This window comes from Caretta caretta, chromosome 9, assembly GCF_965140235.1.
Source record: "Caretta caretta isolate rCarCar2 chromosome 9, rCarCar1.hap1, whole genome shotgun sequence".
Taxonomy (NCBI): Eukaryota; Metazoa; Chordata; order Testudines; family Cheloniidae; genus Caretta; species Caretta caretta.
The window spans coordinates 57,909,633-57,937,362 of NC_134214.1; the positions used below are offsets into that span (position 1 = coordinate 57,909,633).

General features: G+C 49.2%; 1 protein-coding gene across 1 annotated transcript; it reads right to left on the bottom strand.

Annotated features, from left to right (window-relative positions):
* Positions 1-222: 222 nt before the first annotated feature.
* On the bottom strand, positions 223-27,730 carry SPRY3 (sprouty RTK signaling antagonist 3). The gene is made up of 3 exons (XM_048863247.2): positions 27,623-27,730; positions 16,335-16,980; positions 223-7,835 (listed from the first exon to the last, which is right to left on the bottom strand). Exon 3 carries the CDS (start codon positions 7,756-7,758, stop codon positions 6,886-6,888), a length of 873 nt encoding a protein of 290 aa, XP_048719204.1. The 5' UTR covers positions 7,759-7,835; positions 16,335-16,980; positions 27,623-27,730; the 3' UTR covers positions 223-6,885.

The following is a 27,730-nucleotide window of genomic DNA, read 5'->3' on the forward strand; positions in this document are numbered from 1 at the left end:
ATACAGGTGTGAAACCTGGGTTTCCATTGCACTGTGGACACTCAAGCGTAGGCTTGGAAACTCAAGTCCACAAGCCTGGGTCCCACAGACCTGGGCTTAGTGTGCCATGTAGACCTACCACTAACGTGCCAGCTTGCCCTCTGCCGAGGCAGCAGCAGACTGAGTCGTGCCCATGCCCTGCCTCTCTCTACCCCTCCCCCTGAGACAAGAACAAAAGAGAGGTTTCAAAATTAATATATATATTTTATTGAATGGTTGCTTTCAGTGGCCTGGAAAGCCACCCGTAGAATTACTTCTTTTATTTCAGCAGTGGTTCAGTAACAGTTATTAGCTTGCAAGAGAAGAAAACCAAACAGAAGAGGATGCTTTAAAATAAATAGGTAATTTTTTTATCTTTAAAATAAAATTTTCAAATAAATACTTTATTTTTTCATAACTGGTACAAGAGTATTGTCAAAAAACAGTAACAGGATTATGGCCAGGTATTAGACTGTCTAGACCAGCAAAAGAATTTCAACATGACCGTTGTGGGATGGGCTCTCTTTATACACTGTACAGGATGCCTTTTGTACCAAATAAACAGAGAGTTAGATGCTGCAGTCCTTGGTACTGGGCTTTCCTTTGAAGTCAAGAGGGAATGAGTCTTCTAAGGAGTTTATGCTACAGATAGCTGGGGTATAAGGAGGCAGCAGAGTGCGTGAAGGAGCCTTTGAACAAAGGCTGGGTGTTGGGGAGAGACGAGAAGGGAGACTGGAGCAGCAGTGTGGGGGAACTGAATGGGCCGCATCCACAAATAACAATTCTCATCACTATTGATGTTGGGGTTAACACAGCCTAGGTGTTCAGTGTGCATAGGAACTATGCCCTGATGCTAGGCGGGCAACATAGGCTGCATTCACCACAAATCCCTGAGTTTGCTGTTGACAGGCTCTATCCCACTCCCATTGAAGTTGGTGCATGTCTCGCTGCTGACTTCAGTGGCAGCAGGGCCTGGCCCTCTTTCTCCAAACCCAGTTGCATCACATGCAAAACTTGATTCCCTTTTGGTCAGCACTGATTCACAATGCAGACCATTGAATGTAAGGTTTCCTGCAAGGGACTGATTGAAAGAGACTTAGTTCAACTTGGCTCCCATCTATCCAAAGTCTTTCCTGACCGCACTCCACACTATAATGAAAGATCTTTGGCCCCTTTCCCTATCATCGTCTTTCTAGACATGTGGCCTTTGGGCATCTTCTGAAGTAGCTTGTAAGGGGTGGAACAAAGAATCCATTTCAGGTGGGCCCAGAAATGCAGGGTGGGTTTGATCACAGGCTATCGGTGACAGAAAGCATTTGCTAATGAGCTCTGCACTAGTGTCTCGCACTAAGAAGGACCCCTAAGCAGATTGGAATAAGGAGGTGGATGCTAAGTAGTATTGCTTTGCCCATCTGGAATGGATGCTGGGTACTACTGTATTTCAACTGCATGTAAGCACCCAGCAGAAATGGACTGTGGATACTTCATGCAGAAGAAGATCCTGAACTAGATTTGCTTGACCACCTGAAGCATATCCATTCTCCCTTTTCCCAGGTGTGGAGCGGTAGAAGTCAGAACAGTGGATATGCACGGATCCCCCACAGCTGCCCAGACTTCTGCAGGCTCACTCAGACTGGAAATGCAACAGTTGCAAAAGGCAGCTAGAGAGATCAATAACAAAGTGTGTGCTGGGGATTGGGGAACATTATAAACGTGCCATCTGCTTATCCTCGGGCCAGTCTAGCCATGCAAACTCCAGTATGGTTTTATTGCACTAATGCAATTGTTCTGAAATTGCTCTTTTGTGCTTTGGTGCCTTTTGGCCACAAGTGGGAATAGAAAGAGGCCAGGCAAGTAGGCTTAGGGCAAAGGGTGGGGAGTGAGTGAATCTGAGACTAGCCATCAGCTAGAAACCCCTTGGAGATACTCTGCTCAAAAGGGCCATGCTTCTGGAATGAGACTAAAGGTGTTTTCAGGTTCTGGGCTTGGTGGGGACAAGGATGTGGTTCTTTGTCTGTTAGCCTGCCCCCCAGGGCCTCAGAGTGCTGTTGCAGCAGGGGGCACTTCACATCACTCTACAGTGCCCCCTTCTGGCCAGTGCAGGAGTCTAGGAGGTGGGCAGCACCTCACCTTCCTGTGCAAAAGAGAGGAGAGCTGCAAGGTGCAAACCTCCGAGTAGTGTTTGGAGCTCATATAAAGAGGGGCACAAGCAAAGCAAGTGGCTATTAAAGGCCTGGCTCTTATGGGGCCCTTTTGTCTCATGCAAGTTCTGCAACACACAGGCCAGCTCTGTCTCCCTTTCTAGCAGTAGAATCAGTTGGGGGAGGCAAGAACCCACAGCCAGATTCCTTTCCTTCCTCTGCTCCAAAAGTGGGACCAGACAGGGAGGCAGCTCAGACCCTGCATCTCCCCCTTTCAGCAGCTTGGAGCCCAACAGGGTCCTTTGACATAAGTCCCTTTTCCCACATCTAAGTATACTGTAATGCACTTTGCCTATTCCAATTTCAGCTGGAAAACCTACCTCATCCAGCTTTTATTTTCTGAATGAGATCAGATGCAGAACACCACATGCACTGAGCATAGCTTTCCCTGTATGGAACTGTCTAACAATCAGACTCTGGGAATAAGCCACAGTAAAATCCCAGGTACACAGAGAGATCTGGGGAATCCCAGTCAAAGCTCTTACTCTCTGTCAGAGGACAACTGTAACTTACATTTGGACACCAAGGTGAATCAAACATAAACACTAGATCAACCTGCTGCACACATTTGGAGCCGATCTGATCCCTCCCACTTTGTGGCAGTCCCAGCCAGCACTAGATCCATATCTGATGGTAAACTGCATTTTGACAGAATAGAAGAAAGCTCTACCAAGCTGGAGATCTTGGGAAACTCACAGGGAGACCCAGGTTGAAGATGGACTACTTGTTATTAATTAACCAATTAGCCCATGTTGTTCACCTTCAGACAGATTTTGGTAAATCCTGGCCTGGTGTTTTCTGTCCTTGTCTAATAAATAGACTCTCCTGCTGCCCCTCGCCTGGAAGAGGAAATTGATAGTTTTCAATTGAGATGAGTCCCAACTAAGCCCCTGGATCCAAATAAATCTGAACTTCGAAGGGAGTACAACTCAGATTCTGAACATGGTTCTGAATTTCACAACTGACACCAAGAATGGCCCAACCAACGTCCTGGTACTGAACAGTCTTGGATCTGATGTTTTGTGACTCGGTCCAATCTCTGGTTTCCACTCAAGTGTTCCATATTTTACAGAATGTATTGCTAAAAAATTGACAAATTGCAAAATATTTCTAAAATATTACAAAATAGGCCAGATTTCCTGATCCATAACACCCATGATACGGCACAATGTGCTCTCAGAGTGGGAACTTTCACACTGGCACAGAAGAAAGAACATGTAAACAGAAATCACCATGACCTGCCAGTAATCTTCTGACAATTATTGGAGGTATCTGTGGCCGCATAACAGAAGCATAATGCCCATAGACTCGTACTCCATAGGCATGTTGCCTTCACAGGGACTGGAAGATCAGGCCCTTCCCCTCACCACGCAACTTCTCTAGCACTCTGAGGAGTTCACCATTGTGTTTTCATGACATCATGATTCCTCTCCATGGAAACATTCAAGAAGCCATTATCAAGTCATTCCATGAACAAGTGAGAGGAAAAGATGGACTGTGAAGAAAGAAAGGCATTGACTGAATGGACATGCCCACCCCTTTAAAGGAAAACATGAAAAGCAAAGCTGATCAGGAAGGTGGGGGGGTGGGGGTATGTTTGTTTTTTCCCCATGAAAAGTTACACTGATTTTTCATCAAATAAACCTTTTCTAAATATTTTGGGTTCTTATTAAAATAATATAAAAACATTTTTCCATGAAAAGGGGCATTTTACACAAAAATTTTAATTTTGTGGAAGAAGTCATTTTCCATTAAAAAAATTCTTATGACAGAAAATGTTTGACTAACTCTGGTAAAAAGTGAATGGTGCTAGCGAAGAAAAAAGTATGGTGCGTCTCGTTATCGAAGTCCCTCCAATATACATGTCTCTGTGTACATTACTCTTTATCTGACAGCAGAAATTGGAATTATAAATCACACTAATTATTGTTGCATATATAAATATATGTTTGCAATACATTATATAATTTATGGAACAGAGATATGGACTGATCATCTATACACACACACGTCTAGTGGAACTCTCACAGGGAAGACCTGGTGTTTTTCACAGATCACTCTGCATAGCATTGCTATGCTTGGAATTGCTCATTCTGAAGCATTAAAACAATTCATGGCTGTGTGTGTGTGTGTGTGTGTGTGTGTGTGTGTGTATCATATGAATGCCACACCTTATATAAATATGCTTCCCAGCTTCCAATGGGACAAGCAAACTCCCACAACATGGTTCTGGACTTGGCTGAAATGGAGGACCCCCACCAATGGTACAACGCAGCAGGGAGCAAACTTCCACCTAGGAATAGAACTCTTGACTTCTCCTGTCTTCTATACCTACCCTTCCCATTCACCAGGCCACTCAGTACAGAGCGCTGTTAGGAGAGCCTGTAAAATACCCCAGATTACCTATAAACCAAGATCTAGGATTAGCACAACTGAGTTGAGATATTCCTTTGGAGTTTGTAAATGTACCAGGAAGCCAAACCTAGCATATGGCACCAGTCACAGCAATATCATGAATATTATTATAATAGTCCTAGCCATAGTAACATTATACTTATATATACAAAAATATATCAAAGTAATTCCAAAGGAAGAGGAGTCATCGGTGGATAGGTGTGTGTGACGTCTGTGCCCTAAACATTGGAGTGCCTTGGAGGAAGATTTGGGACAGTTGAGGGATTTGTTGCATGTATTTTTCCAGCTCTTGCATGTCCTATAGCCCTCCCGAACCTTTACTCCAATGGAACAGGAAGGTTATTATGCCTTTTTCTCTTCAGACACACACACACGCCTCTGAGGATGGATGTGATGGTCGGATATAGCACTGAAGGGTCAACCTGGCTTTCATTCCACAGGCCAAGTTTCTGAAGTCGTTGAGGTTGTAACTGAGAGTTTGGCACCATGTTTTTACAGCAGAGATGAGTGAGCCGGAAATTTCGGATTACAATCTGGATCTGAACTTCCTCAAGGACCAGGAACATTCAGATACAGGGATTTGGTTTGGTTTACTATAGGTGTTGACCATGAACCATCACCTATACCCAAACCTCCCCATAGTCTGAAGATTTCCAGACCTGTGGATTTGGTTCAGACCCATCTCTAGTTTGCAGAAGGTGTCACCTGTCTTAGAACACCTGTGTCAATATCAGGTTTGCTTATAGGATGCATACCTATGCAGCCAATCCGCTTTTGTGTAGCTTTCTCTATAATATGTGGAGATGAGTGAGGATGCTGAGGCGCTTTGGCTGAGGAGGGAAGGCTGGCTTCATGCATTACCCATCCTGTTCAGCTTTCTAACACACAGATCTCCCTTTCCCCACCAGCCCAAAGCTGGAGCCTCAGCTAAGCACCATTTTCAGGCCCAGGCAAGGACATGATCATTTTTACAGCATCAGCACAAGGAGAGAAGTCGGGGTTCTTAATTTTTTTTTAAGGTTCAGCTTTCCTTTTCTTTTATTAAAGTGAATTCAGTGCTGGTGAAAGGTACCAGATTGACAGCCCCAGAGACTGAAGGACTCTGTTGATCTACTGGGCAGGGCAGAAGGGCAAGCCTCCTACACACTGCCCTACTCATATATCTCTCTCTGACATCCAGAGTTAAGAAGGAAGGCCAGGCTCCATGACCCACCCAGTTCTTGGCCTCTACACTGAGCCTGCCAACAGGAGTATCACTTGTGGTAGAGGATTACCACCAATGGACAGACTGAAACCACCAACTCACCACTAAACACGTGGTGTTACCTGTCAGTCACCACCAACCTGAGCTAGAGTCACAGTGACACTTTACAAATTGTAAGGCTCTGCAAGCAGACCTTTACCACTCCCTCAGGGTATCCAGTCCCCCTGACCCTCAGCCTGGGATTTAACCTGCTTCATTCTCTTAGCCAAATCTACTTTGAAATACCAATTACTACAGTGAATTCCCCTTGCTGAAGATCCACTGATGTACCCAAGTGAGAGTGGGACTCCTTTCTGTCCACATCACCCTTTCACACCCTTTCCATGCCAGCGTGATCCTTAATCTATCCATGTCCTATTTCCACTGACCAGTGAGCTCCTAAAAACTGGATATTTGGGCTCACTTATTTTCCTTTTTACCTTGAAATTATTGAGAGCTTTCTCTCTTGTTCTGCTAAGGGGAGGGGACTAAGGTGTTGCCATTGGTTGGTACATTGCAGTGGCCCATCTCCCTTTGCAGAGACTGGCCTATAGCACAACAGCATAGGAAACTGAGGGAAAGCCTGTGGGAGGTGCCACTTAGGAAAGCTGCAGAGAGAAAATGGGTTCTGTGGTCTGGTCCCCAGAGGCTTCTAGTGCTTGGACATGTCACCCTTTTGAAACCCACCACAGAAAAACAGCTCCTAAGGCATTTTGAGGTCACAGAGTCCTGAGCCAGGTCCCATGTTGAAAGCCCCCTGTTGATCACGAGTGCACTGTCAGCCTCTGATTCCCTCTGTCCTGGTCCTTTGCCAAAATGTGCAAAACCTGTCATGTGGGGCTTGGGCACAGAAGCACAATTCCTTTGTCTCAAGAACATGCTTCACACTCCCTTTGTGGGGCTTGGTGGCTGGCGGATTGTTCATCTGTTTGCTTTGTGCCCAAAGGGGGTGTGCAGCAGAGGGAGGTGAAGGAGAAGAAGAATAGCCAACTCTGCTCCCCAGGAATGTCATACCGGCTTATCCAGAGTCTTAGGGAAAGGTGTGCCACTGGAGGAGGAGATCTTCCTGCAGACTGTGTTGGTGTGGTTCTGGCAGCGGCAGCCAGGACGTTTCAGACTGTCATAGCCCCGCTGGCAAAGTTTGAGGCACCCCAGCGTAGGGAAGTAGCAGCAGAGGCAGGGCATGAGGAGAGAGAGGAAGCTCATAGCAGCCCAGCGGGCGCAGCAGGACCCCGAGCTGCAGGAGCAGGGGTCATCGGCACAGGTGTCCTCATCGTCAGTGGAGCAGTGGTAGAAGAGACCCTTGACGCAGCACAGGCAAGTCCCATAGTCGAGGAGACTCTCTGGAGAGCAGAGGCAGCGCTGGTTGCAGACCCAGCAGGAGGGCAAGCTGCGGGTGGCTGTGCAGCGGGCGCACTTACAACGCCCACACTCCTCGCAGATGAAGAGGTGTCCAGAGTGCAGAGTGGCCTTCTCCACCACACCTTTCAGCGGTTCCTCGGGCTTCAGGTCACCCGCTCTGGGCTGTGTCCGGATGAGTGAGTGCCCAGAATGTGAGGGCGTGACCCCGCTCAGCAGCCGCTGGTCCGAGGCAGTGGTGCTGTGAGACACAGAGCTGGCAGTGCTGGAATGACTCAGGTGCTGCTGCAAGGCCGACATCTGGTGGTGTTGGCTGTGGCTGCGGTGCAGGTCGTGGAAGGTGGAAGACACCAGGCAGTCCTGAGACCACTCTTGCTTGTGGGCCTGCTGTGAGAGGGATGGGTTGGACCGAGCTTGCTTGAAGGAGACGGCAGGTCTCTCCACGTAGTCATTGCTGGCACGGATGGAGCGTATCTGGTCAATGGAGAGGACTTGTTGGAAGTCCTCAGCAGGCAGATCCATTGTCTTGTCACTGTTGAGTTCAGCCACTCTGGATGAGAGCAACAAGGGCTTGCAGCATCAGGGCACATCGGAAAATCCTAGGGAAGTGGAACAGAGCAGGAGAGAGAAAAGACACCTGAATTACAACCGTAACTCCAGCATTGAAACAAACCGGGAAGCAAAGGGTGATGGGAAAGCCATGGACAAACTATCACAGGAGCATAAACACCAGGGAGGGAGAGGAATTATTCCACTGGGCATAACTGGGAGGACTGGAGTGAGTATGAGGACAGGGAGACTTAGTCGGCTATTAAGAAACATTTCTCAATGGTGAGGTCTATTGCTCTATCACCAGTCACTCAAGCAAAGAGTAATATTTTGATCTTTGCTAGCACTTCCCAGCTTCAGATCTCAAAGCACTTTGCAAATACTGAGGAGTTAAGTCCCACACCTCCAATGTAGGGAAGTATTGTCCTTGTTTTAGAGAGGTGGCAACTGAAGCCCAGAGATGTGAAGTGACTTCTCCAAAGCCACACAGAGAGCCTGGGACAGAACTGGGAAGAGAATGATGATCTGTCCTGGTGTTTCCACCCCACCCACCCCACCCTTCCCTCGCTTGCACACAATGCTGAACATATACTTTATGGATCAATCCCTGCACTGGACAGGGATGAACAAGATGAGCCAACATCTCAATCTCTGATGTCTTTGATTCAAACTTAGTTTCCCAGTGTTTTTTGTTGGGGTCTCCAGAGCATTTCCATTCATATCCCATGACATGTAAAGATCATGCTTACTTCTTTCATGAGCACTCAGAGAAAAGCTTTTTTTTTCAATAGTGACAAAATGTTCGTGCTAACCAGATTTGCTCTAGGCAATTGGGGTTTGTCAGAGGATATGCTACCTGCATAGAGGCTGCCAGGATTTTGTTTTCAGAAAGCAGTACTTCCTGATTCTCATTGCAGCACTGGAAACTCATTCTGGCTTTGTGCCAGGTGGTCACAGGGATGGGAATGGTCTCCAACCATGGTTTTTAGGGGAGCCTCAAGGTGAGACCAATATTCAGAGGAAGATCCATGGATGGAAGGTATTTGCCATCTGACTCAGATTCAGGGATTAATGCTCTCTCATGATGACAGCATTTCTGGACCTGGGTATGGCCTGTAGGAGGAACAATAACCTAAGGTGACCAGATGTCCCGATTTTATAGGGACAGTGCTGATATAAGACAAAGCCCCAAATATAGGTGCCTATTACCCCCCACTCCCTGTCCCAACTTTTCACCCTTGCTATCTGGTCACCTGACAATAACCTGAGCAAGACACCTGTGACCTTAGAATATGGGCAGTCCTTGGGGGAGGAGGAAGAAAAATGTGATCAGGATTTGCGTGCCTAAGGATTCTAGTTACAGCCTCATGGAGCTAGATAGTTCTTATAGTGCTTCTGTGTGCAAATTGGGGTACACAAAGTGTCCCAACAACACCTAAGGAGGGAAAGTTAATTGTTTTGTGTTGTACACTGAAAACAACCCCAACCTGGGTTGCAAATCATTTTAAGTCATGATCTTTTACTGTACCTATTGGTGGTACCTATCAACAGTATGTATTTTCGACTGACAGCTGGGTTGCTATGCAGTATTTTCTGGCTTTCTTAGGACAATCTGTCCTCATCTTGCAAGTTCTACAGGCAACCATATGCTGCATGGATGTTTTCACAGCCCACAGTTCTGCAGAAGGAAGCTATTTAAATACTGACCCTCTTCACTAGCTTTAGACATATTCAGCAAACCAGTCTGATGATGGCAGAGAAGAAGACTTGCCTGTAGGCCAGGAACTATGGGTAAAATACTACCCAGGCAATATACAAAGTGGAGATAAGATTGACTTTCATTAGCTAGGCTGACCTTGAAAGAACAGCCAAGAGCAAAGGCAACTTACTTTGATTGTTAAAGTGAGATCTGTCCTGTCCCTAGTCTCCATAAGGAAAGAAAAGGCAACCAATCTGATTCCATTGTATTGTATTGTGCTGCTAAGATCTCCAGTCTGCTTTAAGGGAGGAAGGGGTTAGGATCAACTGCTTAAAGAGACTTCAAAGATGTGCCAGAACTGCCTTTGCATAACAGTGGATTTTCAGCATTTCTTAATAAGAGTTGGACAAGTGGTTTCAGTATTTTTATAATGCCTTCTCTCTAGCCACCATCCCACCAGTGGGGGCTGTTCTGGCTAATGATCCAGACCAGGTAGCACTGACAGTAAATGTGGGGTTTTCTCAGACAGGTGGTCCCTAGTCAGATGGACAGCCAGGAATAAGACCAGAAGAAATTAATTTAAGAGGGAAGGGTGAAGTGCGGGGAAGGGCAATAAGATCCAGCAAATGCCAGGACGAATACAGATGGCCATGAAATGTACCAGACTAACGAGATGTGCTCACAATCACCACTCTGTAATGGACAGTCTGAATGAGCTTCTCCCCAGAAGTGTACATTATTGACTGAATGGGTTCGAAGGGTACAGAGTCATTAGGTGTAAATGGCAGTCTGAGCTAGTGAGATACAAGGATGCTGAGCCATTGTGATGGCTAATTCAAGGGAGTTTCTGTGTGACTCCCAACCCAGTGGGTGCACAAAAACATCTGGCCCTAAGGAACCCAAGGTAGTCCTGGATGTCTAGAGAAAGCGGGGTAGGGAAGGCACATGGGCTCATAGGACTTCCATGCTGCACCGCTAATGTGTAGGCTGGACAGCTACAGTCCTTGAGACCTCAGATTATGAATAACTAGTTGAACTGGTAATACAGTATGTAGGACCACACAGAGTGAACTTGGAGAATGAATTTGGAGAGCACAAGAGCCTGGAGGAAAGGCTGAATGAGAGGGGATTGAACTTAGGAAGGAAGAATCCCAGGTATTGCTACAGGCTGGGGACCAACTGGCTAAGCGATAGCTCTGAAGAAAAGGACCCGGGGATTACAGTGAATGAGAAGCTGCATATGAGTCATCAGTGTGCCCTTGTTGCAAAGAAAGCTAATGGCATATTGGGCTGCATTAGTAGGAGCATTGCCAGCAGATTGAGGGTAGTGATTATTCCCCTCTATTCGGCACTGGTGAGGCCACATCTGGAGTATTGCATCCAGTTTTGGGGCCCCCACTACAGAAAGGATGTGGACAAATTGGAGAGTCCAGCCGAGGGCAACAAAAATGATTGGGGGGCTGGGGCACATGACTTATGTGGAGAGGATGAGGGAACTGGGCTTATTTAGTCTGCAGAAGAGAAGAGTGAGGGGGGATTTGATAGCAGCCTTCAACTACCTGAAGGGGGATTCCAAAGAGGATGGAGGTAGGCTTTTCTCAGTGGTGGCAGATGACAGAACAAGGAGCAGTGGTCTCAAGTCACAGTGTGGGAGGTCTAAGTTGGATATTAAGAAAAAACATTTCACAAGGAGGGTGGTGAAGCACTGGAATAGGTTACCTAGGGAGGTGGTGGAATCTCCTTCCTTAGAGGTTTTTAAAGCCCAGCTTGACAGAGCCCTGGCTGGAATGATTTCGCTGAGGTTGGTCCTGCTTTGAGCAGAGGGTTGAGCTAGATGACCTCCTGAGGTCTTTTCCAACCCTAATCTTCTATGACCTTCTGTGATTCTATGACTTTGTCCAGGGCATGTGAGCAGTACTGATGCTAACTCCATGGCTGTGCCTCAGTATAGGGCCTGGCCCAGTGGATCACACTCAGGATCTAGAGAGGCACCAGAGGGTAGGATCTGGATCCCATAGGACACTAGATTTCATGCAGGTAGCATGAACTAGCTGGAGAGAAACAGGACCCAGAAAGCACAGGGTTTGGAACCATGACCCAACAGGTAGGATATGAGGGCTGAGAGGACAGTAGAACCCAGCAGTTTTGAGGGTAGTACGACTGGGTGCTAGAACACAGAACTTGAAAGTTACTATAACCCAAAGAAAAGGACATGGAAACTGGAGAGCACTGGGACCAGCAGGACTAAGCCCTGGTCTACACTTTAGGTCGAATTTAGCAGCATTAAATTGATGTAAACCTGCACCCGTCCACACGATGAAGCCCTTTAGTTCGACTTAAAGGGGTCTTAAAATCGATTTCCGTACTCCACCCCTGACAAGTGGATTAGCACTTAAATCGGCCTTGCTGGGTCGAATTTGGGGTACCGTGGACACAATTCGACGGTATTGGCCTCCGGGAGCTATCCCAGAGTGCTCCATTGTGACCGCTCTGGACAGCACTGTCAACTCAGATGCATGATTGTTTGCCGTTGCTCTGACGCAGGGAGGGGCGACTGAGGACACAGCTTACAGGGTTGGCTTCAGGGAGCTAAAATCAACAAAGGGGGTGGCTTTACATCAAGGAGTATTTCAGGCAGGACTTCACGGAGGGTTCCAATAAGAAATGGTGCACCTAAGTTATTGTCCTTATTGGAACAAGGAGGTTAGTCTGGCCTCTGATTGATACATGGCTAGATTTACCTCGCTGCACCTTCTCTGTGAGTGACTGCAGTGTGACCTAGAGGAATGAGTCCCCTAGACGGGGGGGGGGGGGAAGCAAATGAGTACAAAACAAATCTGGTCTATTTCTTGTTTTGATCCACTCCATCTATCTTTTACATCTTTGGCTGGCAGCAGACGGTGCAGAAGGACTGCATGCTATCCACATCTCATGGCTGCTTGGCAGAAGATGGTGCAATATGACTGCTATCCATCCTCATCTCTTGCCTGCCCGGCAGAAGATAGTACAGTACGACTGCTAGCAATCCGTATCGCCTGCCCGCTCACCATAAGACGGTTCAATAGGACTGACTGCAGGACTAAAGAGAATGACCTGGTCAAGTCACTCCAAATTTAGTCCCTGCGCCCATGTCTGCCCAGGCGCTCCTGGCCGATGTGGCCAGGAGCACCTCGGACACGACGAGGACGGCTACCAGTTGTACTGCACCGTCTGCTGCCAGAAGGCAATGGGTTGCTGCTACTGTGTAGCAATGCAGTACCACATCTGCCAGCACCCAGGAGACATAGGGTGACAGTTACCTGAGTGGGCTCCATCCTTGCCGTGGTATGGCGTCTGCACAGGTAACTCAGGAAAAAAGGCGCAAAACGATTGTCTGCCCTTGCTTTCACGGAGGGAGGGAGGGAACGGGGGCCTGTCGATATGTATCCAGAACCACCCACGACAATGTTTTAGCCCCATCAGGCATTGGGATCTCAACCCAGAATTCCAATGGGCAGCGGAGACTGCGGGAACTGTGGGATAGCTACCCACAGTGCAACACTCCGGAAGTCGACTCTAGCCTCGGTACTGTGGAAGCACTCCACTGAGTTAATGCACTTAATGCATTTAGAGCATTTTCTGTGGGGACACACACACTCGAATATATAAAACCGATTTCTAAAAAAACAACTTCTATAAATGCGACCTTATTCCATAGTGTAGACATACCCTAAGATAAAGGACTCGAAAGGCAATGGGACCTGCAAGGCTTGGACACTGGGGCCCGATGGCTAGGTTCTGGGACCCGATAGGCACTAGAATCTTGTGAACAGGAAGTTGTACTCAGATGATAGGATTCAGGAACCGGCGAGATAGAGGATCCAGCAGGTTTCAGGACCTGCTGGGCATGGGGATCTGGCAGATAGGATTCAGGATACTCAGACACATCGGAGAGGATTCCAGATTGCTGGGCAGGAGCCTCAGCAGAGAAGATTTTCGACCCAATATGGGCTAGGACCCACTGACTACAGTACACTTCAAGACCTGCTTGGTCACTGGGACTCAGTGGAGTCGACTCTGGACCTGTTAGAATCTAGCATTCAGTAGCTATAATGCCAAACCTGGTGGGTACCAGGGCCAAGAGGATGTGATTCAAGGCTTGGTGGAGGCTGGGCTCAGAAGATATGATTCTGGACAGGATGGGCACTAGGACCCAGCAAGGCTCCCGATGTCCAACAGGATAAAAACGGATTGAATGACAATAAATTGTTTGCCATTCCGGATGTGATGAATCCAATCCAGCCAGCAGGATGGACCGAAATAGATATTGCAGGCAAAGGTAAAGGAAAAAAGTCAGGGATGAATAGGCAGGGAACTGGCAACTGCTGAGAGAAAAAACTACTACAGCCTGTTTCAGATCAAGAGAACAGCCCATTCAGCAGGGAGTAGCAGCAGCAACAGGAGCTAGGAAACTGACCAGGGGTGGGGTGGGTTCAAGATTCACACAGGAGCATTTCTGTCTATTGATGTATCTACCTAGACATATCCATGCCACCACAGATCAGTGTGTCGAGAGATTCACAGGCCAGATCCTCTGCTAGGGTGAATCGGCAGAGCTCAGCTGAATTCATTGGAGCTGCACTGATTCACACCAGTTGAGGAGGTGGCCCCAATACTGTGTATTTAGATGCCACTGGGGCTTGCTTTCCTCTGGATCCAAGGATATTGGAACAATTTGTATAGTGGGGGTGCTGAGAGCCATTGAACCCTATATATGATGGAAACCACATCAGGCCTCCTAATTCCAGCACCAATCTGGTCGTGATAGTGTTACTGGGCCGTGTCCTGCAAAGGGCTGGGGACGTGTGACTCCCAGCAGGTTCAGAGGCAGCTGCAGGAGTTCAGCCCAGCTGGGGATTTGGCCCATGGTTGAAGTTGAAAACCCACTGCCATAACAATTTCCTCATAGCTGTGGGGAGGGGTCATTGTCAGCTGAACTTTTATAGTCTGGATCTCAACCCAAAGGTGAATTATACTGGAAAAAGTGAGCAAAATCCATGCACTTATTTCTGAGCTCTAGATAGCTATCTTTGTCTGTGTGTCTATCTATCCCCATACGCACCCCTTTATCTCTCTGTATGTCTGACTATCCCTGTACATATTCTTTTGTCTGTCTATCCCCATACTCATTCTTTTATGTGTGTGTGTGCATATATATCTAGCTCTGTCTGTCTGTCCATCCCCATATACGATAGATAGATAGACAGATCTATCTATCTATCTTTCTCTCTCTCTGGAGTTTGTATAGAATCATTCACCAGAGTGTCTAAGCTTTTGAGAGCATGAAAAAAATCACACTTTTTCTTCTCCAACCCCCTTTTGGACTCCAGAACACCTGGGTCTCCTCTGGTACACACACCGTGCAACTCCAGCTGAGGTGATACCCATTGCCTGCCTTCTAATTCAGCCTTTCCCTGGCAGAGGAAGAGGGGAGGCAGAACGGGGGGCACTGCCATGATTTTGAAGGACAGCACTCCCACTCCCACCTTCTTGTCCAGGAGGCCTACAGCCCACTGAAGCCTGCCTGCTGCTGTCACATTCGCCTTACAGCTGATTTTTTCTGTACCAAAGGAGCCTGGTATCTCCTCGGGGCCTTGACATACCCACTTTCCCCAAACCTGGTGCCCAGTGCAGTTCCCATGGCAGCCTGGAAGTTTCACTGTTGACTTAAGCAAGTCTAGTCCTATTTCCACATACACCCATAATAACCCCATTAAAAACCTGAGTGCGCACAGCCATTCATGCCTCTGTTCTGAGTCTGCTTTCCCTCCTGCCTACAGTACTGTGTGTATTTCATATCATTAGCCCCTTAGCGGAGAACCCAGACCAACCACCTGGCTAACAGGCAGGGGCCAGCTGCTATTCTGCCGCGCAGGTACTCTAATGAGACACTTCCAACCAGGAGACCCTTTGCCTCAGGTTTCCCTCCCCCAGCCCCGACGCCGCTATCTCCCAGGCTGATGATCGCTGCCTGACAAGCCCCGGAAGCAGGGCAGTTTTATGGCCCCGGGCTACCCCAAACCCTGTAAAGTCTGTGCGATAATGGGCCATAGGGGGAGATTGTAAAGGCAAATGATTCACAGGCGCTTTCAGCCGCAGGAAACATGCCGAGCAGCCAAGAACGAGTTTCACAGGGCCGGGCGGGCGGGGAGATCGCCTCTACCCCGGATTGTGAGCCAGGCGGTGCCGGGCTCCTTTCTCTCCTTCACCATCCCATGCCTCCTGCAAAGGCTCCCTCCCTGTGTTCCTGGGGAGGGACCGCGGGCCTTCCCCGTGGCCGGTGCTATGCGGTTCAGCTCCCGCACCCACCCCCAAAGCGGGCACCCTGGTGGGAGTGCACCTTCTCCAGCCAGCGCCTCCGCCCAGCCTCACTCCCAGAGCGGGGCTTGCTTGGGAACCGGGCGAGGTTCTAGGACCTGTCGGGCACTGGGTTACCTGCTCCCGGGGTCTCGGACACAGCGGCCAGGCTAACACACGCCTCAAGCCGTAGTGCCCGGGAGCTGCTGCGCTGGGTGTGCGAGGCGAGCCGGGAGCTCGCAGCCCGCGAGTCGCCACAGCCCCTGCAGGGCGGCGCTAGCGGTGCCACGCCGCGCCCCGGCACCCACTGGCTCCGCAGGCTTTGCGCGGCTCAGCTCTCCCGTGCGCGCCCCTGAGCCAGCGGCGAGGAGCCGGAAAGGCAGCGCCCCGAGATCGCTCGCGAGCTTTGGGGTTCTGTGCCCCCTAGCTCGGTGCACGACAGCCTGCTCCGCTCAGGGAGACAGCCGGGGGTCTCCGCGGGCATCCGGTGTGGCAATGGGCAAGGTGCGCTTACCTTGAGGCCAGTGCAGGTCCATGCTGCTAACGGCACCTTCCTAGCTGGGGCCAGAGCCCCGCACACTCCTGGGCCGCCTCTCCCTGGAGAAAGTCTGAATGAAAACTCCTGCTCGGTCCTCCTCAGAGCCAGGGCAAGACCCGCTCCTGCCGCCTCTCCCTGGGCTGACCCGAGCTCGCGGTCTATGTATGCGCTGTTAAGGGCTAGCGAGATCCCGCTCTACAGCGAGCAGCCTGGACGCCCAGGTTCCCAGCCCAAACCCGGCCCGTCCTCCCTCTGCAGCCTGCTGGGCGGTGCGCGGAGCCAGCGTGAGCTGGGCAAGGCGAGGTGCTGCGGGGGCTAGTCAGGTAGGTGCTGGGGGTGTGTGTATGGGGGGTGGCTCTGGGCGGGGGGGTAGGGTTGCTGGCTGGCGATTTGTGAATGCAGCTCTCCGCCGCGCTCGTCTTGTGAATGGGTGAGAGGGGAGGGGTTTGCTGCTCCTTGGTACAAGCTCGGTCGCTCCGACCCCCCGGTCGCTCCCTCTGTCGTTCGCTTTCCCGGAGCTGGAGCTCTTAATGCCTTGGCTAAGTGGCGTCATCCAGCTGAAATTGAATCGGCCCATTAGAACTCCCCATAGGGCTCGGTGTATCCGCTCCCTGGATAATGACTGAAACAGAATTAAAAAAGAGAGAGAGGAAAAAACCTAACCGTATTAAGGAGGCTCCATTTCAATATTTCCGTCTGGAGAGAGCTGCCTCTCCCCTACACCCCCTTCCCCAAAACTGCCCCTGGCAGCGGTTCTGGCCCCGGCTCACCCCCCAACCCCTCATTTAATCCCTGAGTGGCTGAGCTCTGCTGGCTACCCTGATGGTCTGACCACCCTCTTTTCTCCATTTTCCCCCTTCAGCTCTTCTCTTTCTCCATCTTCCCAGCCTGCCAGAAATGGGGAGTCTGATCACCTAGAACTCAGAGACTCTGAGCTCAGAAGGGACCATCCTGATCATGTATTCTGACCTCCTGCACATCTCAGGCCATAGAACCTCACCCACCCACTCCTGAAATCGACCCAGAACCTCTGGCTCCCTTACTGCCGTCCTCATATTATGGTTTAAAGACTTCACATTACAAAGACTCCACTGTTTACACTACTTTAAACCTGCTGGTGACCTGGGCCCCAGGCTGCAAAGGAAGGCAAAAAAAAAACCCAGGGTCTCAGCCAATTTAACCAAGGAAAAAATTCCTTCCTGACCCCAAATATGGTGATCAGTTAGACCCTGAGCATGTGGGCAAGACCCACTAGCCAGACACCTAGGAAAGAATTCTCTGCAGTAACTCAGAGCCCTCCCCATCTACTGTCCTGTCTCCAACCGTTGGGGATTTTTACTACTAGCAGTGGCTGTTGGGCCACATGCCATTGTAGGCAGTCCCATCACACCATCCCCTCCATAAACTTACGAAGTTCCGTCTTGAAGCCAGTTAGGTTTTTTGCCCCCACTGCTCCCCTTGGGATTCTGTTCCAGAACTTCACTCCTCCGATGGTTAGAAACCTTCATCTAATTTCAAGTTTAAACTTGTTGATGGCTAATTTATAGCCATTTGTTCTTGTGTCCACATTGGCTCTTAACTTAGATAAATTCTCTCCCACCCAGGTGTTTATCCCTCTGGTGTATTTATAGAAAGCAATGACATCTCCCCTCAGCCTTCATTTGGTTAGGCTAAACAAGCCAAGCTCTTAGAGTCTCCTCTCATAAAGTAGGTTCTCCATTCCTCCGATCATCCTGTAGCCCTTCTCTGCACCTCTTCCAGTCTGAATTCATCTTTCTTAAAAATTCATCCATTGCTCATGCCTCTGAACAGCTCAGAGGTGTCAACCCTTGCCAGACTCTAGACCTGGCCACTTAGGGCCAGGTTTTCAAACACTGGCCTCTGGTTTTGTTCCTCCACACGTGAGCACTCTTTGCACCCTCAGCGATCTACAGTTCAGGGCCTGATTTCCAGCTCACTGGCAGCAGTGACTTCAGTGGAATGGATCCTGATTCAGAGCCATGGAAGTGGGAAGAGAATCAAGTGCTTGGATGCCAGCATAGGTTGGTCTGGGAAGGATGGCCTTGAGGTTAAGGCAGTGGCTTCACACTCAGAAGAGCTGGGTTCTAGAACCTTGTGACTTGCATCCAACCTGATGGGATCCTACTACAATGTTCAGCTGGATAAACAGTGGGACCCTCTTGGGCTCAGGTTGGGTCAGGTCAGCTCTTCTCCACGCGCCTGTGGGGGCAGCTGTACACTCCAGCAGCTGGCACCTCGCTGTGCTGCACTCCAGAGTGGGTGTGCCAGCTGAGGAGTCATTGCACAGCATATCCACCACAGCAGGGGCTGCAGATGGCAGGAGCAGTGCACACTGATGCCTGTGCCAGCCCTGGCAGGAGGAAGAGAGAGAAGCCCAGGGGCAGGAAATGGTGATGCTGACTCAGGGTTGGGAGATCAGGTGGGGCGGGGGAGAGGGGAGCTGGGCTGGAAAACCCTGCCTGGTTTGAGCCTAAAAATTAGGCCTGAGCAGATCTCAACCGGGTGCTAGTCCAGCTCTGCCACTGACCTGCTGTGTGACCTTAAGTAAATCACTTAATCCCTCTCTGTTCCAGTTCCCTGTCTGTCAAATGGGGATAATAATCTCTCCTTTCTTCCACCCATGTCTATTTAGCCTGTAGGCTCTTCAGGGTTCATGTTGTGTGCACGTTCAGTGCCTAACAAAACGAGGGCCTGCTCATGGAGGGCTGCTTCTGTAATACAAATAAGTACTAAATTAAACCTGAAAGCATGCAGCCGCAACCACAGATGCTCATCTAAGGCCAGCCTGGAAATGAGCTCCTTCTCCTCAGATGTGGGATTATCTGCTCCCCGCATTAGGTCTCATCCTGATCCCTACTAGTTAGAGGTTTGTTTAAACCCTGAAGTATGAGGTTTAATATTCCTTCCACAACTTGCTAGCCTTAACTATTATAACTGGATATTCTTGTTATCTTTAGAAATGTCCAATCCCTTTTTTAATCTTGCTGAGTTCCTGGCCTCAACAACTTCCTGTGGCAGTGAGTTCCACAGTCTAATTGTGCATTATGGGAAAAAGGATTTCCTTTATTCAGTTTTGAATTTGCCACCTTTTAATTTCCTTAAATGTCTCCTTCTTGTGTTATGAGAAAGGGCATTTATTTCCCCTCTGTCTACCTTCTTCAGGCCATTCATGTTTTATATCATTTATCATTTTCCCCATCATGCCAATTTATACCATCTGAGGATCTGGCCCCTAATATATATGTATATATTTATTTATGTGTTTCCCTGTGTTAATAACCCCTGAGATTAGCAACACTGTATCAGCCCTGAAATCTCAGTTACTTTTCTTCACTTATCAGAGGGGTAGCCATGTTAGTCTGGATCTGTAAACACGGCAGGGAGTCCTGTGGCACCTTATAGACTAACAGACGTATTGGAGCATAAGCTTTCGTGGGTGAATATGTCCACAAAAGTTTATGCGCCAATACGTCTGTTAGTCTATAAGATGCCACAGGACTCTTTGCCTCTTTTCCTTCACCTGTTGCCAATGGGACAATGAAACTAGACCAGTCAGTTTCAGTTTCTCATGAGTTTCACTTTCTGGTTCTTATCTACTTCCTGTGTTTGGATTTCCAATGCTTCAAGGGGTGAATTAATTCCCCCTCCCCACAAAAATATTTTCATTGCTTTTTTTTTTAAATTCACGAAAATGTTAAAGAAAACAAAATAGATACATTTGGAGCATAAACTACTTAGTTATGAGTTTCCGTTTTAACATAATGAAGCCAAGGCAGAGTTTAGCATTATTTTCTAGACATGTTGTCCATCCACCTCCAAGTCTAACCATCTTTGATTCTGCCTTTGCAGACAGTCTAATAATTAACCACCATGAATCAGCCTGGAAGCACTGAAGAGTAGCAGGCAGTGCAGTGGGGAGGGAGAATATCCTACACTGAAGCAGAAGATGTCTGGTCTCTGCTGATGCTACAATCCAAGCTGTGAGGGTTGGTTTTCAGTGAAATGGTAGGGAGGGTTTAGGAAAACCCATGTCTCTTCTGACTGGCCAGCCCAAGTTAGGGGGGTGCTGCTGCCCCCTCACTTCTAAGGGCTAGTCTACGCTGGCAAGGTTAAAACGCCGTGGCAGCGTTTTAACGTGGCTTGTGTAGTCGCGGCAGAGCACTAGGAGAGAGGACTCCCAGTACTCTAAAAAAACCCACCTCCACGAGGAGTGTAGCTACCAGCGCTGGGAACGCGGCACTGTCTACAGTGCACTGTCTACAGTGGTGCACTGTCTACAGTGGCACTTCACAGCGCTGAAACTTGCAGCACTCAGGGGGGTGTTTTCTCACATCCCTGAGCAAGAAAGTTGCAGTGCTGTAAAGTGCCAGTGTAGACAAGCCCTAAGGTTCTGTGATTTTAAAGCCAGAAGGGACCATGATGGTCATCTAGTCTGTCCTCCTGTGTTATGTAAAAGTCATTTAAAACAATATGAGGCTAGAAGCTACAACAAGGTGCTGGGATTTTGTGAGAAGATCACAAATTCAACCGGGGGCGGGGGGCAGGGGGGCTGAGGGGAACACAGCAGACTCCTCCTGTCCCAATTAACAAAATCACAGAGGAGGATTAGTCAGGCAAGCCCAGGATTCCAGGCACAAGCTAAACAGAAACTATGATAGGAGGAAGGAGATGCAACCACTCATTCAAATCAAATAATTCATTTGGCATATGACACTTACTAGCCAACAGAAAATATGGAGGTACTTTCTACTGTTTTCTCCCTTTGAGCCCAGCACAGCTTCCTAAGAAAGAAACGACTGTGCATCCTTTCGAGCCCATACCTCATTCCTGGCTGTTCCAAACTGCATTCATTCTGGTAGAGTTGATGCAGTTATGCCAGTCTGAGAGCAGACTCTGGCCCTCTGTTAGAGCCAAGTTCTGAGTTCCTTACTCACTTTGCAGCACGCAATGAGATTTAGTCATTGACTGCAATGGGAGTTTGCTGTGAATAAGGAGCTGGGCTGAATAAAACCTTAGCAAAGATCTCAGATGGTTTGAGATTGAAACAGACTGACAGAGCTTGTCTGGAACTGCCTAAACTGTTGGCATCCATAGATTCTGCTGGGAAAGAGTTAAGTGGGTTCTGCTGACCCACTGAGGCAGGTGGTTCAATTTGCTACTTGGATACAAGGGAGGTGGGAGGGGCTCTCTGGGAAAAGAGGATCCAGTGTGTGGGCTGAGAGAGAGGAGCCATAGCTGCACTCAATCCTGGGGAGCAGGTTTGAGCTGAAATTTCTCTTATTGTTGCTTTGTTGATAAAGCCAACCCCGGAGCGGGGTTGTTATTCTACACAGCGTGTGGGCTATGGTTGTAAGGCAGGTGGGGAAAGGCCCTGCTCACAGAGATTTTAACAGATTTCTACATCTGCCACCGCATTTCAGTTCCTCTGTACTAATACACAAACACACAAGCAGCAGCTGAGTGTATAATGATGACGATATGTAGGTAGCTGTAGTTGCTGTGCTTTCCTCGTGCCTTGTTGTGGGTATCTGACAGCTTGCTCAAGGCTTTGCAAGAACATGAAGAATCAAACACAAAATGTCCCTCTGCTCACCTGCCTGTTTGTCCAGTTACATTTTCTGGAGGGTTCTGTTTGTGATATTGTTGGTGGTATGACACTTTGCATTTATGTAGCTCCTCCTCTGAGGATCTCATGGCACATTACAGACATGAACAAGTTTAGCCTCACAGTGCCAGCACACAGTAAGTTAACATTAGCATCCCCATCTTACGGATGGGGTAGCTGAGACACGGAGAGAGGACATGACCTGCACAAGGTCACACAGCGAGTCTGTAAAGACCCTGATAAGGAACCCAGAGCTTCGCACTCTGAGTCACCTACTTTGACCACCCAAGACTCAAACGTGCTTTCTGCCTGAATACCTGCTGGTACTGGCTCTCACTGATTCTCCCTAACTGTAGTAAGGTGGTCACGAGAGGGTTAAATGGGTTACCCAGAGTATTACGGGATGGAGCCAGGCTCCACCCCTCCCTTACCTACTGTTTAATCAGACGGTGTTTTCTCCCCCACACCTACACTGTTGTGATGCAGTTAAATAAAGCAGCAACTTCCCAGGCTGCAGTCCTGTGAATAGACTTATTTCTGTTCCACTGAGTGGTCCCTTTACAAAACTGACTGTGCACTAATGCAATGGACTGTGGCAACCAAGGGATTAGGGCTCCCTGAGGCATATAGTATGTTGCCAAAATGGATGGTGCCCGTAAGGGGTTCTTCTGTAGAAATGTGTCACTGCTGGGAGATTTCTGAACCACATCTTCCAGCCCACGTTTCCAGGTTGGGCACACCATAGGGCAGCAGTTCTTCCACAATGTTTGCAGCAGCCAGCTCTACCCATTAGTCATCTGTGACAAACTCATTGCACCACAATGCCATGACCTTCTCTTGGTGCCCTCTTTTTATTTTGCCCATGTAGTGCTGGGAAAGGGTCCCAGACCGGCTGCCCCTGCAGACAGAAGGCCTCTGGTTATCCACAGGGCAGGTAGACTGCAACAAGGCAAACTTCCCCTTCATTGTCCTGCCCATATGCCCAACCCTGATCCGGTGAGACCACCTCTACCATGGAGAAGGGAACAGCATTTCCATATCCCACTCAGCTCTTGGCCTCTCCACTCAGACTTTCAATGTTGGCGCCAAATAACATCACTTGTGATGCTTTTCTAATGGGGAAGATTGTTTCCACTAGGAAATGGACCACAACTGTACTTGATAAGAAGTCAAGGGTGGAGGGAGAGGGACAGAAGATGCAGGTAAAAGGAAGACGATGTGTTCTGTGCAGAGGACATGGCAAGATTTCCCAACAGGTGCTTTAACCTTAGATAACAGGCTGTTTCTTAGGTGGATGGGATCTAGCAGGCCTGAAGGTTTCACAGCATAGGCCACTGGGACTGCATCTGGAGAGCATTTTCTAGCAGCAGTCTCCAGTGCCCAGTGTGCACCCCCTTCACATGACCCAATTCACCTCTGTACTTTCAAGGCATGCTTGCTGATTTCTGTGCACACGTGCTTCCCAGGTGGCCTGCCTCTCTGCTGTTTGACTCCCTCCCTGACGCACACGTGGCCTAACTCCTGACTACTGTTCCCCCCTTGACTGCCAGGGATGTGAGCTGCTCACAGCTAGCTTCCCCTTGAATCACTGGGCATGAACTTCCCAAGCATCCCTCTCTCCAGCTGCCAATCCCATCAGTGAATCGAGGAGACATGCACTTCCCATGCAAACGGTCTCCCCATTGTCTGCTCTAATCCCCCACTCCTATAGCCTTGTCCTTCTACATGACCTGCCTCCCTGCTGCTGCTGCCATCCCTAACTCCTATGGACATGAACTCTCTGCATGAGCTGGCTACCCAGTGCTGGATCCCTCTTCAGTTCCCATGACATATCCTCCCCATGCAACCTGCCTCCCTGCTCCTTGTTCTAAGAGCCAGCCCTAAGAGACATGGCACTTGCCCCTCTGCCTCCAGCTCCAGTCCTTATGCACATGCAATACACCTCCTGGACTTTCTGCTACTCCCCTAAAGCCAGGGATGGCTGATAATGTCACTCAGGCTGGCGTGGTGGCATTTCTGAATTTCCTTGCTTTCAGCCCGCTAAGTTCCAGCCTCAATGTGACTTTAACTTCAGTGTGTGTGTGAGAGAGAGTTGGTATTAAATTGCCAATCTGGTCACATGTTGCTGGGGATTTGGCAGTAGCTTAGCAGCACCGCCCCCACATTCACTTTTTTGGCCAGTGCAACTCCTCTGCTTAACGTAAGGCAGAAGAAGTTAAGAATAGGAGAAACCGGAAAATGAAAAAGGACGAGTCATTGTGAATGTCAGGAGCTCCTCAGCTGCGGGTGTGAGAGTGTTCCAGCCCTCCCCTGCCCACTCTATGTGACAGAGGGAGAGAGGATTTCATTAGCAGGCTATTTTCAGAGCTGACATCCTACCCAACACTAAATATAGCTGGTCCCCTCCTCTCAAACTGGGGTTTCTTTTCTGTTAAAGTTTAATAAACCTCTCCCTTATGTATCACAGACCTTCCTTCCTTGTTCTTCTCCCTCCTGCCTAGCTTTTACTTTCATGCCTTTCTTTCCCTTGTCACTTCTTTCTTTCTGTCTGTTCCACCCTCTTTTCTACCATCCTTTCTTTCCTTCTCCTTCCCCTCCCCACAGCCCCCTCTCATGGCCTCCTTTGCAGGACATCACGAGCCACAGGAAGGACAGTCGCAGCCAATGAAGCTGCCTGGCTGGGGGGAAGGTTGTTAGCTGGGCTGGCTGTGCAGGGGACACCCAGGATGCGCTCTGGGCCCTGCATACCTGATGATAGGTTGAAATGTGGCAAGACTGAGGTTGCCTGCCAAGTATAGGAGTGGGTACCCAAACCTTCCAGCACGGGAATTCAGCACCTTCTCGTGGCAGCCAGGCAAGCAAGCACTGAAGGACACTGCCAGTCTAGCCTCCTGCCCAAAAGACAAGGGCAAAAGGAACCAGGAAGATGGGCTCAGGAGGCTGGGCTGAGACACCTGATTTAGAATTGTATTTGCATTCCACACACAGCTGGTTCCTATTGTCCTCAGCCGTTCTGCTCTCAGCCAGACTCGGGGGCTCACCACTGTGCCCAGAAAAGGGGATCCCCATTGGGGAACTAGAAGCCCTAATGCTGCACCCCCAGCAGAGAGACATGGCCCCACCTCCCAGGAGCTCACTATGGCCCCACAAGAAAGATGACACCCAGCAGAAAACGGTGGGAGTGCAATGGCACACCTTGCTAAAAGGGAGGCCCTGTGCCTCACCCCAGTAGCAAATGAGGAAGCTGCCGGTTGGGGCCGAGGATGGGGGAGACCCAACACCCCAGGAGGAATGGGAGGATACGAATGTTGTGCCCCAGGGAAAACAAGGGTCAGCCCCAGGAGAAACTGGGGAAGTCCAGCACTGCATGCTGATATCAGATAATCACTTAGAAAATTCCTTGAATAAAAATCTGTGAATATTATGAATGATGTCTATTATGGCAGTGCCTGAGGACCAACTGAGACCAGGGCCCCATGTGCTCAGCCATGTGGCCCAGATCTTCAGGGACTTCAGTTGGTGTTAGGTACCTAAATCCCTTTGAGGATCTGCCCCTGTACAAACACAGGGTAGCGGGTGGTCCCTTCCCCAAAAACCAGACAGATGCAAGGTGTGGAACACACCAGCCTCGTGACCAATGGGATGGCAGCAAACATCCTGTGTTCAGCCCTTGGCATTGGAGACTGATGAATTTTGGGAGCATCCCAGTCGAGCTGAGCCAGGGTTGACTGGCCTGACTACAGGGGAAGCCAGCACAAAGTTTGGAATAACACCTTTGCCCACCTCAGTGTGGGGCATTCTGCACACAGCTGCGGTCACCTCTAAGGACTTTCTCCTGCGACTACAGCTAGCCTACAAACGTGTCCTTCCCTACCTACAAGCCTTTGCCCCTTTGCCTAGCCATCTCCAGGGGCTGTGTGCAATTCCCTTCCTTCATTAATACTGTTACCTTGAAGGTATTTATAGACTGTGAGCCTGTCCCCACCTTCATTTTTCTAAAGGACAGAAATTTAACTCATTCCATTGCTTTTACCGCTGTGTCTGCCCCCATCCAGACTGGAGAGGTACAGTGCAGTAAGCAAAGAGGTGGCTGGCTGTTAGTAAGGAGGCTGCGGTGTAGGGGACAGTGCCCTGGGCTGGGATTAAGTAACCTAGGTTCTATTCCTAGCTCTGCTATAGGATGACCCTGGGCAAGTCACTTCACCTTCCTGTGTCTCAGTTTTTTCATCTGTGAAATGGGGATGATGCTACTGACTGGCTTTGTAAAGCGCTCTGAGATCAACTGATGACAAGCACCAAAGATGAGCTAAACTCAGACAAATGTTATATATTACCTCCACCCTCCAGAAGGAGAAACATGTGGTGACCTGGCCACAGGGCTGAGTCACAAAGAGGTGCCCTTGAGTGGCAGATGGCCAGAGGATGCTGGGAGAGACGCTGCCAGAGGAGGGGGCAATGCCTGGCCAGTGTTAATCCCCAGAGCCACCAGGACGCAGCGCCACTAGCAGTGTGCACCCCGTCACACCAACCTATCTGGTCTTTGTGCATCTTCTGATTTTACTGGCCCAGAAAAAGGCCTAACTCTTGCTAGTCCTGCAGAGATGAGACAGTTGGGGGCTGGGTTCTAACCTTTGTCACCCTTCTCTTATAGAAGTGCTGTGGGGTCATTAGTAACTGCCCCTTAGCAGAGGAGGAAGAATGCACTTGGTGCTAAGGTGCTAGATGGGGATCCAGGGTTCAGGCCTCAGCCCTGTCACAGGTGAGCTCGGACAGGACATTTTGTCTCTCCAGGCCTTGGTCTTCCTGTCTGCGAAATGAGGCTAACGAGACTTCCCAGCTTCAGCCAGTGTTGTAAAGGTAATTGGCAGCTAGATGAGACTCTCCAGCAGTGCGTCCCTATTAACTAGCCACTGGCCTGGAATAGCCCAGCCAGTGCTGCACACCTATGGCAAGCTCTACGTCTGGCCAAGTTGATGTTAAGAAGATTTTGGCCCCAACGTACTTTATTAAGACAATGAATTAATAACAGAGCCTGCTGTGATTCTCTCAATAGCATCACTTCTTTTCTATTCAGGTTCTTGTACTCTGCCCATCACCATGGAAACTGGGCACCAGCATGTAGGGCATACCTCTGGCTCTGAGCTAGTGGATTTAGGTTAAGATGGAGGTCCATTGGTAGAGTTGTATACAGGGCCAGGACTGGAATAGCAGGGGCTGTGGTGGAAGATTGAAGTGCATTGGCAGAGCTGTACTGGCACCCACAGCTGGATTAGTCACGTGGGCTTCAGGTGAGGACCAGGTGAGGACTGAGGAGCATCCATAGGGCTGCGTGGAGGAAGTTTACTGATCTCCTCCCATTCGACTCCTTCCCCTGGCTCTAGCCAGTGCTCTCAGGGAGTTGCTTTCACAAAGCCCAGATTCATCCAAAAATAAGTAAATGGAACAAGCCAAATCCATCCTTTCCCCTTCCATGCACCCACTATCCACTACCAGCGCGGGAGCATTTCCAGCCAGAGAGTGACTCAGCTTCCTGGTGTCTCTGCTACATGTGAGTTTACATCTGCATTCAAGTGTCCAGATGCTCTCTCTCTCTCCCCAGTCCCCACCCCCATTCTGAGTGGCAGCTGCAGGTACTTACAGTGCCTCAGCGATGTGTCCATTAGGCCAGTGCAGTCCTCTTGCTCTGGTTCTCCCTCTCTTCCTCTGGGTGTGTGCTGCCCTTTAAGTAAGAAGCCGTGGCTGCCTG